This window comes from Triturus cristatus, chromosome 3_1, assembly GCF_964204655.1.
Source record: "Triturus cristatus chromosome 3_1, aTriCri1.1, whole genome shotgun sequence".
Classification (NCBI taxonomy): domain Eukaryota; kingdom Metazoa; phylum Chordata; class Amphibia; order Caudata; family Salamandridae; genus Triturus; species Triturus cristatus.
This window is the reverse complement of record NC_140583.1, coordinates 1,033,909,158-1,033,924,558: the sequence shown is the minus strand read 5'-3', so window position 1 is coordinate 1,033,924,558 and position 15,401 is coordinate 1,033,909,158. Positions and strand designations below refer to the sequence as shown.

At 50.2% G+C, this 15,401-nt stretch overlaps 1 protein-coding gene across 12 annotated transcripts in view; it reads left to right on the top strand.

The window, feature by feature from the left end:
* Positions 1-15,401, top strand: part of R3HDM1 (R3H domain containing 1) — a 532,254-nt gene that overhangs the window by 265,185 nt on the left and 251,668 nt on the right. For all 12 annotated transcript variants that reach the window (XM_085645759.1, XM_085645754.1, XM_085645751.1 and 9 more), the window contains one exon: positions 14,596-14,844. In XM_085645759.1, the coding sequence (XP_085501885.1) occupies positions 14,596-14,844 (249 nt within the window). The remainder of the gene's footprint in view (positions 1-14,595; positions 14,845-15,401) is intronic.

The following is a 15,401-nucleotide window of genomic DNA, read 5'->3' as shown; positions in this document are numbered from 1 at the left end:
CTACGTGCCAGTGCGCCAGCATAATGCAGTTGCGGCGTAGCCCCGTAGAGTAGGAAGAGCATCCGATGTGAACACCCAGAGAGATGGCAACAGCCAGTAATCGCCATCCAAAGCAGGACAGTGTTATCCCCAAGAGTGCAGTACGGGTAGGCGTACAGTGATAGTCCACCAAAATTGGGCAATTCACTCCCGGGCAACATGTTCAAAGTAAGCAGAGCGATCTTGTCAGCAATACCCGCTGGCGGTGGTAGTCCTGGCATCCGACGGCGAACCTCTAGGTTCCGTCCAAATATAGAATGCACTGTGTCCTCCATAGTTGCGACAGTCCGAGCGGCGGTGATGTTAAGTTCACTCACAATCAGTTCCTCTACGTCTCCCCGGAGAGGTTGCACACGACTGCCGAGTCCTGGGCTCGGCGATCCGCTCCGCGCACAGCCGCCCGTCCGGTCAGCCAAGGAGAGAACGGGCACAGCGTCGTCCAGCCGGCGCTCCAGGTCACGGGCGTTGGAACAAAAAGCAGCTCGCATAGCAGCCAAAGCTTCCAGGACGTCGCCGATACTCACGGGCATAGCGTGAGAGGAAGAGATGCCAGCTCCCTGTCCCCGGAATCCGCAAGCGTGTGGCGACCCTCGAGCCCAGTCTTTAGCATACATGTCCAGGCGTCGTTTAGTAGGTCAGCTCCCAGAGAGGCAGCGCCAAACCACAGGGACAGGGCAGCAACCCCCAGCCCAGCGCCACGCACAGGGACAGCACAGTGACGGTCCAACCAGGCGCCGTGTATAAGCGCCGATCACTCAATAAAGATGGCACCTTCCATTACACTTCGTAGCGAGAGATCAAAGAGGAACTTCCAACAGGGGGGATACATTTGTTGCATCGGTGGTGGTAAAGCAGCGTAGCGGCGAGACTCCAAAAGAAACTGTTGCGCTACTTCTGGGAATCTCGGTGGCCTGTCGCGTCTCGCCGGCGGTTTCAGATTCTCCTGTAATGGCCGCTGTTGTTGCCCTCCAGCCGGACGCCGCCGAGAACAAAGGACCGGACCCACTCCGTAGGCGTCTGCGGGAATTCAGGGCGTTGCTTCACCCCCGGTGCAGGAGGGACGACGGGGAGCCCACCATCGGATGCAGCGTCGCCTCCCCGACCCGTTACCGCACAACAGGCACGATTCAGCAATCAGGAGAGGAAGCGGTACGGGAGGGAAGCGGACGAGTCGGCGGAGCCGAGGGCTCAGGCGGCCATCTCTATTGCCGGCTAGGCTCCTCCCCATCGACTCCATAGTTATATTATTTTCTAATCTCCGCTCTGGGTATCCCTCAAACAATCTTGTGGTGTGCCTATGTTTCTTCTTAAATTTGTGGCTTGCTGCTTTTGATTTGGGTCGACCGTGTTCGTGAAGCCTGCACGTGGCCTCTCCACTGTCTGGACCCTTTCATCGAGTCTTAACGCTAGAGAATGTTTAAAACGTGATGGAAAAAATTCCTTTTCAATACTGTCAACAGTGCCATTGTAAGTATTCCTGGACCGACCAACAAGGTTTCTGCAAACTTTTTCTGGTCCGAACCATAATGAGGCCGCCTCCTCTGTTAGTTGCACATTTTGATTGAAACAACCATTTTAAATCGTCGAGACCGTTTACCCATGCGGATCGCCATGGAACATCAGTGCAGTGATGATACCCCTGACATCTTTGGGGAAGAGGTCGAAGGGGAGGAAGACTTTGATGCCGGGCAGGCATCTGCCTTTAGTCCGGAACCCGATTTCCCATCAAACTTCAAAAACTCAGATCCTCAGCCGACCAATGCTCAACATCAGAAGATGCCCACTGTGATACCAAGGTACTCCCCGCTTATCCGGGGGCCAGTCTTTGATCCCAAATCTGGGGATACAGCCTTCCAGGCTCCGTCTGCCTTCCAGCCATGGCTGACACCGACCTAAGGCTTCGTAGCTGACACCGAGCCAACCACACAAATCCCAGCCTGACTTGATGCCTATCGCACTTGTGGTGCCGTTTAGCAGTTTGGCACCGAAGGACTCTGAGCAGAAAAATACACATTGACGTTTAGATTGACCTCCAGGCCGAAACAGACTTTAACACCCAGTTACCCTCCACAGCAGACTCAGATAGCCGGAAGCTCCCAATTTTACAGCACGTTCAGGAGAAACTTGACTCTCAGCAACAAAGGTGGTTTATTCACCCTAATGTGGGCAAGATTATTGCCAAGCGTCCGCCACAAGTGCATCAGACTCTCCCTTGCAAGAGACAGCTTACATTTGGGGACAAATTGGTGTTGAAGTCTCCACCGCCTCCAACGCAGAAAAAGTGACATGATATTGGTACCAGTCCTCTTCCCCAAGACCTCCTCCTCTTTCTCTTCCTCGTTACCCTTCTCTGCCTCCTCCACCCCCACCATCACCACCACTGCTACCACCTTCAACACCACAAGTGCCCTCTTCGCCACAGGGGTCTACCCGTTCATTATATGGAGAAGAAAGCTCTCCACCCGTAGATTCCTATAATATACAGTATGACCAAGATCCCAAGGATGACCACTTGGATGATTATGCAGTGGTTTCTCCAAGGCCCAAATACCCTGACCTATACCCTACCAAATCCTTTACTCCTTATGACATTATGAGGTTATTCAGGGGGAAGCCACCTTCCACAAAGTGGATTTACTCTTCATACCAGAAGAGAAGGACATCTTAATGGAAATACTCTCCCACATGCAGAAGGTCACCCAATTCCTGCTAATGCTTATGGGCATGCATAAGACAATGCAGGAATTGTATAAGGACCCAGTGAAGGTCAGAGTTGTCACTCCAAGGGTTAACAAAATATAAACCCTCCCCATCTGACTCACCCTACATTAGAGGCCAACTCCTGCTGGACTTGTTGGTGGTACATGCCGCCTGCAAACGAGCCAATGCCCAGGGTACCGGGGACACCCCTCCCCTGGATAAAGAAAGTACAAAGGTTGACACAGTTGGGAAAAGTGTTAACAACCATTCGGCGAATCACTGGCAAATTGCCCATTCTGTAGTGCTGTAAGCAAGGTATGACCAAGCTCAATGGGATGAAATGGGAGAGCTCATACAACACATCCCTGATCAGTAAAAAAGGCAGGCTCAGGAGATTGTCAGAAGGGCAGACCATCGCCTACACCTACATTATATGTGCCCTTGTTGTGTCTGGCACTGCCACAGGAGGAGTAAACACCAGTGCCCTCACGCAGGCATGCTTGGCTTCCTATTTCAGTCCCCCACCCCCCAAAAATCACACAACACCTGTCGGAGGCGTTTTCAGGTGTTCCTTTCACAGTGCCAAAACACCACCTCAGACCAATGGGTTCTGGCCATTGTAGAGCACAGCTACTGTCTGGAGGTCAGTGCCACACCACCAAGCTTACTACCATGCAAACACTCCCTTTCCTCTCGACACCAACAGCTCTTCCAAGAGGATATGGATGCGCTTTTGCTCATGGGAGCCTTAGAGCCAGTGCCGCCTTATGCACGTGGCTTAGGGTGTAATCATTGTCATTTCTAGTTCCCCAAAAAGACAGTTCTCAAGCTCATTCTAGACCTTCGCCTCTCAACAAGTAGATCCTATTGAAGCATTTCCACGTGGTCACGCTCCAAGCTGTCATACTACTTCTGCGGCAAGGCGATTTCATGATCGCTCTCGACTTGAAGGAAGCCTATTTCGACATCTGAATCTACCCTGCTTATTGCCTCTACCTCATAACCGTGGTAACTGGCCAGCATTTTCAATTCCAGGTTGTACCCCTTTGTGTTACTGCTGCACCTAAGGTTTTCACTAAATGTCTGGTAGTGGCCCCTGCTCATCTATGGAGGAGCGACGTCCACGTCTTCCCTTACCTCGACGACTGGCTGAAGAGTGCAAGCCGGCAGCAGTGTCTCGTTCACTTACAGATCACTTTAGATCTCTTACACCATCTGGGCTTCACCATCAATGTGGGAAATCCCATCTTCAACCTCACCAGATACAACCCTTCCTATGGGCAATATTGAATTCAGTCACTGGAGTGGCTTACCCCAGTCCAGGTCAGGTACAGGCCTTTCAGTCCCTGTTGCCTCTTTTTCAGCCAGTTTGTCAGTTAACGGTACGCATAGTCATGTGCCACGTGAGTATGATGATTTGTTGCATCGCCATAGTTCCACATGCCCGGTTGCGCCAAGTCTGTTCCAAGAGTGCCTAGTGGCACACTGGTCACAAGCGGAGGGTCTATGGGAGGATCTAGTGTTGGTAATGGCCAGCACTCATCACTGTCTGCAGCAGTGTAACAACAACAATTTGTTGCGGGGCAGGTGCTTTCCAGACCCTGTTCCACAAGTGACAAACACCACATGCCTCCCTCACGTATTGGGGAGCGCTTCTGCAGTACATAACTGTTCAGGGTTTGTGTACTTCTCTACAACAGACTTTTCACATAAACTATCTGGAGTTGTTGGCAGTCCAGTTGGCTCTCAAACCATCCTTCTGCAAAATTCACCACAAAACCATCCTGATCAAGCCAGACAACATGATGCCATGTACCTTCAGAAACGGGGAGGCACTCGCTCCTCTCAGCTGTCAAGGTTGGCGCAGGGCACTAGGTGGTGAGCGTTTCACCACAAGTTCAATCTCCTAGCGGAGTACCTTCTGGCAGTGGACAGCAACTTTGCAGACTTACAACGGTGGAGGGTTTCGTTAGGTTCGAGGAAGAATGGCGCTCAAGCGTGTGCGACGTGGGTCTCACTAAAATTGGGTAAGTACGGTGCTGACAGTTGCAGGGGTTATTTCCTTGGGTTTGTTTCCCCTGACCTGAGTGGGTCAAGACCCACACCAAATGACAAGAAATTAAGTCCTGTGCACACGTGTAGGATAATGCTCTGGGTGTGCCTGGTAAAGATCAAACAGATATCAAATTTTTTATGTTTTCGAAATCATGAGGGTCGACATCAGGTGTATCCTAAACAAATTTTCTTTATATATGTAAATTCAGACCAATACAGAATAAAAACAATTCGAGAACATGAAATATTTGATATCTGTTTGATCTTTACCGGGCACACCCAGAGCATTATCCTACACGTGTGCACAGGACTTCAACTTTGCAGACTTGTCCAGGAGGATACATCAACAAGTCCATGAGTGGGAACTCCTCCCAGAAGTCCTGCTCCCCTACTTTCAGTGGTGGGGTTTTCCCGACATAGATCTCGCCACAACCACCAAAAATGCCAAATGCCCATGCTTTGTCTCCAGTTTTCCACACCCACTGTCCATAGGAAATGCACTATGGATGAATTGGTCTGGGATATTTGCCTATGCTTTTCCACCTCTCTCAATTCTTCCGTATGGCATATAGAAACTTTGGTAGACCTCCCTCACCTTAAAACTGATGGCTCCCAAATTGGGCAGATAAGGAGTAGTTTCTTACCTGTAACTCCAGTTCTGTAGTAGGGGTATCTCTGTTATAGTCATAATCTATGAATAATCCCCGCCCATGTGCGGGGACCCCGGAGCAATCAAAAATATCTCTTAAGCTGTCCCGCATTTGCAAACCTGCAAAGACACTTAAGAGACAGTCAAAATAATACAGCCTAATCACAACAAGGCTGCACTGGCCAGCACTTCCTCTGAAGTGAACACAAAAGCCAAAATAAAGTTGAAATGTCATTTTTATTCACATTTGACATGTTCCTTTATTATCACACACTCCCTTCACCAAAATCCCTTTAAACAATAGAGAGGAAGGGGTGGACAGACAAGCCCTATAGGCTGTCATTATGTGTCTGCTAAAGGGATACCGTGCCTTTAAGAAACTCTCCAGAGACCCCCGGTATCCCAGGATGCACAGCCAACACAAGTTACTTTCAGTTCTTTTTGAAGGTGTACAACAACAGGCCTGATACTGTCAGTTTACTCCACCGGGGAGGAGGGAGGGTCGCTTATGACTATAACAGAGATACCCCTACTACAGAACTGGAGTTACAGGTAAGAAACTACTCCTTCTGTAGTAGGGGATCTCTGTGTATAGTCATAATCTATGAATAGAATGGCAAGCCCATCCCAACCAACAAGCAGCGGTGGAGTAAGCCCAAACACCAACAAATCACTGTGCAAACAAATTCCTCAGCGAAGCCTGTCCAACCTGCGCATCTGCCCTAGCATCAGAATCCAGGCAGTAATGCTTCGTAAACGTGTGGACCGACTTCCAGGTGGCAGCCTTACAAATGTCAGCAATGGGAACATTCCTAAGCAACGCTGTAGTAGCAGCCTTGCCTCTAGTCGAATGTGCCGTAGGCTTACCCCCCAATGCTTTGTTAGCTTTTTGGTAACAAAGCTGAATACAAGAAACAATCCATCTGGAAATGGACTGTTTTGAGGTAGCTAAACCAGTTCTCACCGAACCATAATTAACAAACAGTTGATCCGACCTGCGGATATCTTTTGTCTTATCCAGATAGAATTTCAGTACCCTACGTACATCAAGTGAATGCAGAGACCTCTCCGCCGGAGAGGAAGGATGCTGAAAAAACGTAGGCAAAGTTATCATTTGATTTACATGGAAATCTGATCTCACCTTAGGCAAAAATTTAGGATGGGTACGCATCACTACTTTAGAAGCATGGAAAACAGTATACGGCTCTTGACAACACAGAGCCTGAATCTCACTCACCCTCCTGGCCGATGTAATGGCCACAAGGAAGGCAGCCTTCCAAGACAAATGCTGCAACGAAGCCTTATGGATAGGCTCAAAAGGCTCCCTCATTAATGTAGATAACACCACATTCAACTCCCATGGTGGAGAAGGTCTTCTAACAGGGGGAAACACCTTACGCAAACCCTCCAAAAAATCCTTAATCACAGGGATTTGAAAAAATGAGGTTTGAGAAGGGCCTTTCCTATACGCAGTCAGAGCTGCGAGATGAACCTTAATAGATTGAAAATAAAGCCCAGACTGAGCCAACTGCAGCAAATAAGGCAAAATAACATCTTCTTTACAGGATGTAGGGTCAATGTCCTTTGCCTTGCACCATAAGCAGAATCTCCTCCACTTATAGGCATAAGAAGTCCTTGTAGACGGTCTCTTTGCCTCTCTCAAAATCTCTATACAGTCCTGAGGCAGGTTCAAATGTCCATATTGCACTAGCTCAGGAGCCATGCTGCCAAACTCAAGGACGAGAGATTGGGGTGAACCATCTGTCCTCCGAACTTCGTGAGAAGGTCCGGCCGACACGGCAGGCGTCTGTGTGGCAGAACAGACCGGTGAAGAAGGTCGGTGAACCACCATTGCCTCGGCCACTCCGGAGCAATCAGGATCATTCTGGCTCTGGATTGCGACAGCTTGATCAGCACCGCCGGAATCAGGGGAATGGGTGGAAAGGCGTAGAGAAAGCTGTTGGACCAGCTGATCCATAGGGCATTCCCCAGCGTCCCTGGCTGGTAGTACCTGGACGCGAAGTCGCGGCATTTGCTGTTTTCTGCCGTAGCGAACAGATCTATGTCCGGCGTGCCCCACTCTGCGAAGACGTCTCTTAGCACGTCGTCGTTTAGCACCCACTCGTGATTCTCCTGAACGAGCCTGCTGAGCGCGTCCGCTTGGGCATTCTGCACTCCCGGCAGATGGGTCGCCGTGATCGTCAGGTTCCTGGCCACCAGCCAGTTCCAGATCGCCTGTGCCTCCCGATACAGGGTGCGTGAACGGGAGCCCCCCTGCTTGTTGAGGTAATACATGGTCGTAGTATTGTCCGTCTGAACCAGCAGGGAGTTCGTCCTGAAGGAGGGATGGAACGCCTTCAAGGCCAAGTGTACCGCTCTGAGTTCCAAAAAGTTGATATGGTAAGTCGTCTCCATCTGCGACCATATCCCCTGAATCTGAAGAGGGCCCGAATGCGCTCCCCAGCCCTGGAGAGACGCATCGGTCACTATGGTCTGGACCGGAATATCCTTGTGAAAAGGAGTCCCCTTGCAGACATTCTCTGGGGCACACCACCATTTCAGAGACTGCAGAGCGTGTTGAGACAGCTGGATCTTGTCCTCCCAACGCCCCCGCCTCTGGTCCCATTGATCCTCCAGACATTCCTGCAGGGGCCTCATATGCAGACGTGCATTGGGGGTGAGGAAGATGCAAGAAGCCATCGACCCCAGCAAGGAAGACACCGTCCTCACCGTAGGAGAGCGGGCTGAGATGAAATGCCGCGCCTTCCCATGGATCGATAAGCGTCTCTCCTCCGAAGGACACACGCTTGCGGTCAAGGTATTGACTGAGGCCCCCAAGTACTGGAGACACTGCACAGGGATCGGCACTGACTTCGACATGTTGATGTGCAGGCCCAGGCGATGCAGCAGGGCAGCTGTCCTGTTGAAATGGCACTGGGCTTCCTGGTAAGTGGACGCTTTGATCAACCAATCGTCCAGGTAAGGATACACAAACACCTTGGTCTTCCGCAGGTGTGCCGCGACCACCGCCATGCACTTGGAGAACGTCCGTGGCGCGGACTTCAGGCCAAACGGGAGTACTGAATACTGGTAATGGTTGTTGCCTACCAGAAACCTCAGGAACTTGCGATGCTTCGGTGCGATCGGCACATGAAAGTAAGCGTCCTGCAGATCTATGGCGCACAGCCAGTCTCCTCGATGCAACTGAGGGTAAATCTGATGCAGAGACAACATACGGAACTTTTCTCTGCGGATCCACTTGTTGGCTTGACGCAGATCTAGAATAGGCCTGAACTCGTTCTTGTCCTTTTTTCTTACGAGAAAGAACCGTGAGTAGAGACCTCTTCCTTTTTGCTGCAAAGGAACCGCTTCTATCGCCCTCTTTTTTAACAGAACGTCTGCCTCCCGCTGGAGCTCCCTTACCATGTAGGAGGAGCGCACTGGTGGAATCTGTGGAGGAGGGCTGGTGAAACGAAGACAGTACCCATTGCAAACAATATTCAGCACCCACTTGTCCTGCGTTATTGTCCTCCACTCTGCCAGGTAGTGTTGAATACTTCCCCCCACCGGAGCGGGTAACGGATGAGGGGGAAGTAACTTTTCAGGGCTTCGACCCGGCCGGGCCTTTATTCCCCGCCGAGGACTGATGCTGGCCTCTGCCCCTCTGGCGCTTCTGAAAGGACTGCCTCGGGTACTGCTGCTGTTGCTGGGGCTGTTGTTGGTGGCCCGACTGACGCCCTTGACCTCTCTGCTTGGCGTAGCGCCTGCCTGAGGAGCGGAAGGACCTCCTCTGCTCCTTGGGCCTCTCCAGCCCCACCGCCTTCAGAGTTTCCGCCTCAGCCTTCATGCGGGCCATCTCGTCATCCGCATGTGACCCGAACAGCGTCGTGCCAGAGAATGGTAAATTGGCGATCTTCTGCTGTGCTTCAGGCTTGAGCGGGGTCAGCCGCAGCCAGGAATGCCTCCTCATGTGTATGCCGTGGCAGTACCCATGGGCCGCCAGCAGCGACACATCCCCCGCCGCACTGATGATCTGATTAGAGACCATCATGCCCTCGTTCAGCACCTCCTGATAGTCCTCCCTCTTGTCTCTAGGCAGGGAGGCAGCGAACTGTTGCAGGGAGCCCCAAAGAGACCTGTCATAGCGCCCCAACAGAGCGGAGGCGCTAGCGGCCTTCATCGTAGTGGCCGACGTGGAGCACATCCTCCTCCCCAAGGAGTCCATTTTGCGACTCTCCTTATCCGGAGGAGCCGTGGATGAAGGCGTCGTAGAGTGTTGCTTACGAGCCGCCGCCACGATAACAGAATCCGGTGGAGGATCCACTCTGAGGAACGCCGGGTCCGAGTCAGGAGCCCTGTACTTTTTCAGCAGTCTCGAGGGCGCCGGTTTCACCACGGCCGGCGTCAAGAACACCTCCATTGCAGGTTCCTCCAACCCCGGAACCAACGGGAGGAGGGGGCGCGACAGATGAGCCTTATGCAAAGTCTCAAAGATCACAGAAGTAGTGGGAATAGGGGTAGTGACTGATATCCCCAACTTCGCAGCCCCTCTCATCAGCACCTCCTGGAACGTGGCAATGTCATCCACCGGCGAGACGCGGGTAGGAGGCGTCTCCGACAGCGAGGGCGAAAGAGAAGAGTACGTGCCCCTCGAGACTCTGGAACGAGACCGATACCTCCGTCGTCCATGTCCAGAGCGAGTGGACGATCTGCGCCTACTCCGTGATCGCCTGCGAGGGCGAGAGCGAGATCTCTGCCTGTGAGGAACCCTCGGGGGCGGAGGCGGTGGCTGTGGTGGCGATGTAGGCAGCCGAGGCATGGGCAGAGGCAGCGGAGGAGGGGGCGGAGGGAAAGGAGGAGGAGGAGGAAGGGCCGGCACCGGTGGAGGCGCCGGTGGAAGGTCGGGCACAGGAGGCAGAGGCGGCTGCTGGGTACGCAGCGGGGACAGATGTTCCGAAGCCCCATCACTCCTAGCAGGCGAGCCCCCACCAGAACTGTCCGGGCTCGCGGCCACTCTCCTCTTCTTGGCGGGCCTGTCCCGCGTGAAAGCCACCGACGGGGGAACGTCCGCGCCTCCCCGACCCCCGACTGGAGATCGTAATCACTGAGGACGTGTTCCCCGATGTCTGTGACGTCGAACTGTACGTCGACCTCGTCCGGCGTCTCTTAGCCCTCGACGTCGAACGCCGTCTCGCAGTCGAGCGTCCTCTCGACGTAGAACCATGCCTCCTCGACGTCGAACCATGCCTCCTCGACGTCGAACCATGCCTCCTCGACGTCGAACCATGCCTCCTCGACGTCGAACCATGCCTCCTCGACGTCGAACCATGCCTCCTCGACGTCGAACCACGCCTCGACCTCCGTCGCCGCGGTGTCGACTTCTGCCTCGACGTCGACGTCTGGTGTCTCGACGGCGGCGACCTGTGCCTCGACGGCGGCGACCTGTGCCTCGACGGCGGCGACCTGTGCCTCGACGGCGGCGACCTGTGCCTCGACGGCGGCGACCTGTGCCTCGACGGCCGCGACCTGTGCCTCGACGGCGATCGCCTCTGCCTGGACGGCGGGCGCCGGGATCTCGGCGTCGACTCCGTCAGCGTCGAGCCGTGGGTCGACGGCGAAGGTGGCGAGTGAAGTCCATGGGGCTCGGTACGACGTCGATGTGTTGTTGACGTCGACCGTGACACCTGCGACGGCGACCCGGTCCCGGGTCTCACCGGCCCCTCCCTCGACGTCGAACGCCGAGGCTGCCGCGACCCAGAGCCCTGGATCGACGGCGAACATACCGGTGCCTTCTCTCTCGCCGTCGACGTCGTCGCCTTCGACGTCGAACGCGACCTACCAGCCGGTAGGTGCCGTTTCTGCTCCCTGCTCTGCCCGGAGGTCCCTCCAGGGGCTGAAGCATGGGCGGAGGAGGGGGAATGAGACCCTCCATGCCCCAAAGTCCCACCGGTCCTCTGCTGCTCCTGTCCCTGAAGGCGAGTCTTCTCCCTGTCCCTCAGGGTCCTCCTAGAAAAGGTTTTGCAGATGTCACACGTAGCTGGGACATGTGAGGGCGACAAGCAGAGGATACACACATCATGTGGGTCCGTCTTAGCCTTTTTCCTCCCACACTCAGGGCAGGTATCGAACAAAGCCATGCTAAGAGTGGGCCAAAACTGCTCCAGATTGCAGGCAGTAGTAGAAAAAGGCTCTAGACGTCGAATGAAAACACTATTTATCCAAAAAATCCAATTTTAATCAAGTAAACCACCCAAAAGGGTAGAGCTCAAGCTCCAGGGTCCTGCTAGCAGGAGCCGGAAAAAAGAACTGAAAGTAACTTGTGTTGGCTGTGCATCCTGGGATACCGGGGGTCTCTGGAGAGTTTCTTAAAGGCACGGTATCCCTTTAGCAGACACATAATGACAGCCTATAGGGCTTGTCTGTCCACCCCTTCCTCTCTATTGTTTAAATGGATTTTGGTGAAGGGAGTGTGTGATAATAAAGGAACATGTCAAATGTGAATAAAAATGACATTTCAACTTTATTTTGGCTTTTGTGTTCACTTCAGAGGAAGTGCTGGCCAGTGCAGCCTTGTTGTGATTAGGCTGTATTATTTTGTCTGTCTCTTAAGTGTCTTTGCAGGTTTGCAAATGCGGGACAGCTTAAGAGATATTTTTGATTGCTCCGGGGTCCCCGCACATGGGCGGGGATTATTCATAGATTATGACTATACACAGAGATCCCCTACTACAGAACCTTGATTCACAACTCTCCTCAAACTCTCCGTAGTTCTTCACAAGAAGCTCCCTAACACGCAACAAAAGGGTATCTTGAGACATCCCAACACTAGACAGCTCAATTTAGCGATCGGACTCCTGAGGTCCTAGAGTTTGGTTATCTAAGTTTACCCCGAGTGCATGATCATCCTCGGGTAAGCCCTTCACCCTACTAATAGGGCCTGTTATGCTGCAAAGTCAAATGGTTTATCCACTACTGTTTACCCAAACACATTGCAACAGTGCAAGATATTGTCTGCTACCTATTGTACCTGAAAGCCTGGAATTAGCTTACACATTTGTTTGCCTACATTTAGTTGCAGTGGCAGCATTCTTACAAAACGGGGAACATGCCTCTCTGTTTATAATTCTTGTTATTAAAGCTTTCATGGAAGGGCTCAAGAGTTATCCCTCCCAGGATGCCCCCAGTCCCATCCTGGGATCTCAATATAGTCCTCACAAGGCCTATGGGGCACCTCTTTATTCTTGTCCTCAACAATTTGTATCCTGGAAGGTGGCTTTCTTAGTGACCATCATTTCCCTTAAATGGGTAAGCGAGATTCAAACACTCATGTCAGAGTAATCTTTCTTTATGGTGCACACTGACAGGTTAGTCATTAGCACTAGTCCAAATTACCTACCCACGGTGGTCTCTTCTTTCCACCTCAACCAGACAATAGAACTACCAGTTTTCTTTCTGTATCCAAACTCCGTAGCAGAAAGGGCACTTCACACACTAGATGTAAAAAGGGCCCTCATGTACTACATTGATAGGACACAATTATTTAGTAGAACGCAACAACTATTTGTAGCCTTTTAAAAACCACACAAAGGCACTGCCATTTCAAAAGCAGGAATAGGTCGCATGTTAGTAAAGAATTTAAACCTGCTATGCCAAAGCCAAAAGGAAGCTCCTTCCTCCTCCAACAGCGCATCCTTCATGTAGGAAAACGGCCTCAGTGGCATTTCTAGGCAACATTCCAACAGCTGATATCAGTACAGCAGCTAACTGGTCCACACTATACAGCAAACATTATTGTCTGGACATCCTAGTGAGACAGCAAGCCCAAGTGGGCCAAGCTGACCTGCATACACTTTACTGATGTTCTGCAACACCCTCCGGCTAGCCACTGTCTTTTAAGGGGAACTGCTTTACTTTCTATGTACAGCATGTATATCTATAGGTACACATGCACAAATGGAAAATGTTACTTTCTATGAACATATGCTTACAGGATAAAGTAGCATTGTGTGTGTGTTTTTGTGTTGTACACATGCACATATGCTTTGTCATTATTATTATTTTTTTCAACATAACTGCGTGGGAAAGTCTAGCATTGTGAAGTAATGAAAAATGGCCTGCGTGGTACTTAACTGTGTGGGAAGTCTGCATAGTAAAGGTTGGGTTGTAAGGGGAACATATTGTTAAAGGAAACAAATCAAATCTTGCTACGCCAAAAATGTGGTTTCAGCTGTTGATGATCTCAGTACAAATTGCTTGTTTAATTTGAATTATATTGTTTTCCATATGTGCAGTTGTTTTCATTCAGGAGTGTTCATGATGATGCTCATCATTTACTTTTTAACATTACCAATAATCAGTTGAATAAAGCTTAGGACTGTAATTTAAGATTCCTTGTGCAAGGTGTTGTCCTGAATTGATGCTGTAATTACTGTACACATTACAGTGTAGTAAACCAGTGACAAAAATAAGTAAATCATTTTTTCACTTCCTTTAAAATGAAGTGGACAAAACCGACCTTGCTCTAAACTTTACCTTGTCCATAGGGTTTAAAACAGGTCAAAACAAAAGAGCAAACTCATTTTGCAGAGGCTTCACAATGCACTTCCTCTGTTTTTAGTCTGTTAAGAAAATCTTTGATATTTTTTCGGGGGCTAAAATCTATCCTCACAATTCCTTATTACTAAGTAGCAAAAGGGTGCATTGTGAACTTGCAAAATACTCTTAACGCAAACTGCACATAATGTAACCACCAGTTTATGAATGGAAGGCAAACGTTGCATGTATTTTATGCAGAAAGCCTCAGCAGCTTATCTGATGTGCTCAAATGAAGAGTTATTCTGTACGAGTTGTCAGTTTTGAAGGAAAAATAAGTTGCCGGATGTCTCTAAAGGGTATTCTGCAGGCCTGGATTTTAGTGCATGTGCAAAACAGACTTATGAATTCTTTAGATGACTGTTTTTTTTTAAATACAATTTTTCTAACCTTTTAAGTAACCAATTTGTTTAGTTTGAGAGTCACACATAACATTTTTGTCTCCTGAGTTTGGTAATAGTGGTATTTGTTTACTGCTTGTTTAGTGTGCATCTGCTGCTTATTTTCTTGATATGTATGTATTTCTATGTTATCTAATTAAGTATTCTTTTTCAATATAGTCAGATACCCTAGGGAACCAGTTTAGCCATATGAGTCTTTCCCGGCAGCCGTCTGCAGAATCTTCTGATCCTCATCCTCCCATGTACCAGTCTACAGTAGTGCTTCAGCCTCCTCAACAGTCTGGTTATATGATGGCACCTCCACCCACCAACCAATCTGTTCATTCTTCTGGCTACTCTACCTCTGGTCATCCTGTCAGCCAACAGGCCCTCCAGCAGCAGGGATTCATGCAGCAATCTATTCCACAGGTGCAATGATTTACTTATACTATTTTGTGCAGTTGTGATTAAGAAATGATTTCCCTTAATGTCCAACATTTAGCTGCAATCTCAACAGTCTGTGTTTGACGATAGATTAATGTGTACAGGAGTTAAGTAATGTCATCCCTTTAATTGAGAAGTTCAGAACTTTTGTTTAGCATGATCAGGCCACTAAGACTTTTGCTGCATGAGCAACGCGTGTAGGCCACCACTTACTATTACAATTTTTTTTCAAATCAGTGGAAAAGTGAGTATGACTGTAGGTTTTAAGTGGAAGGGGACAGACATTAGTGACAGTTTCCCATCGGAGCTAGACATGAGTCTTAGAGTTGTGGGCTAGATCCTTCAAAAGGCTACTTTTGTTCATAAGAGGTAACAAATAGTATTATCCTATTCTTACTTTTCGTTGGAGGTAAAGAAGACGGACTCAGTATAATTTTCAAATTACATATTTTTCTTGCCAATTGGTATGAAAGTGAATTAGTATTCTCCACAGGCTAATAATCCCATGGGCCTCTCAATTTGAATTCTCTGCAGCCTCCTGC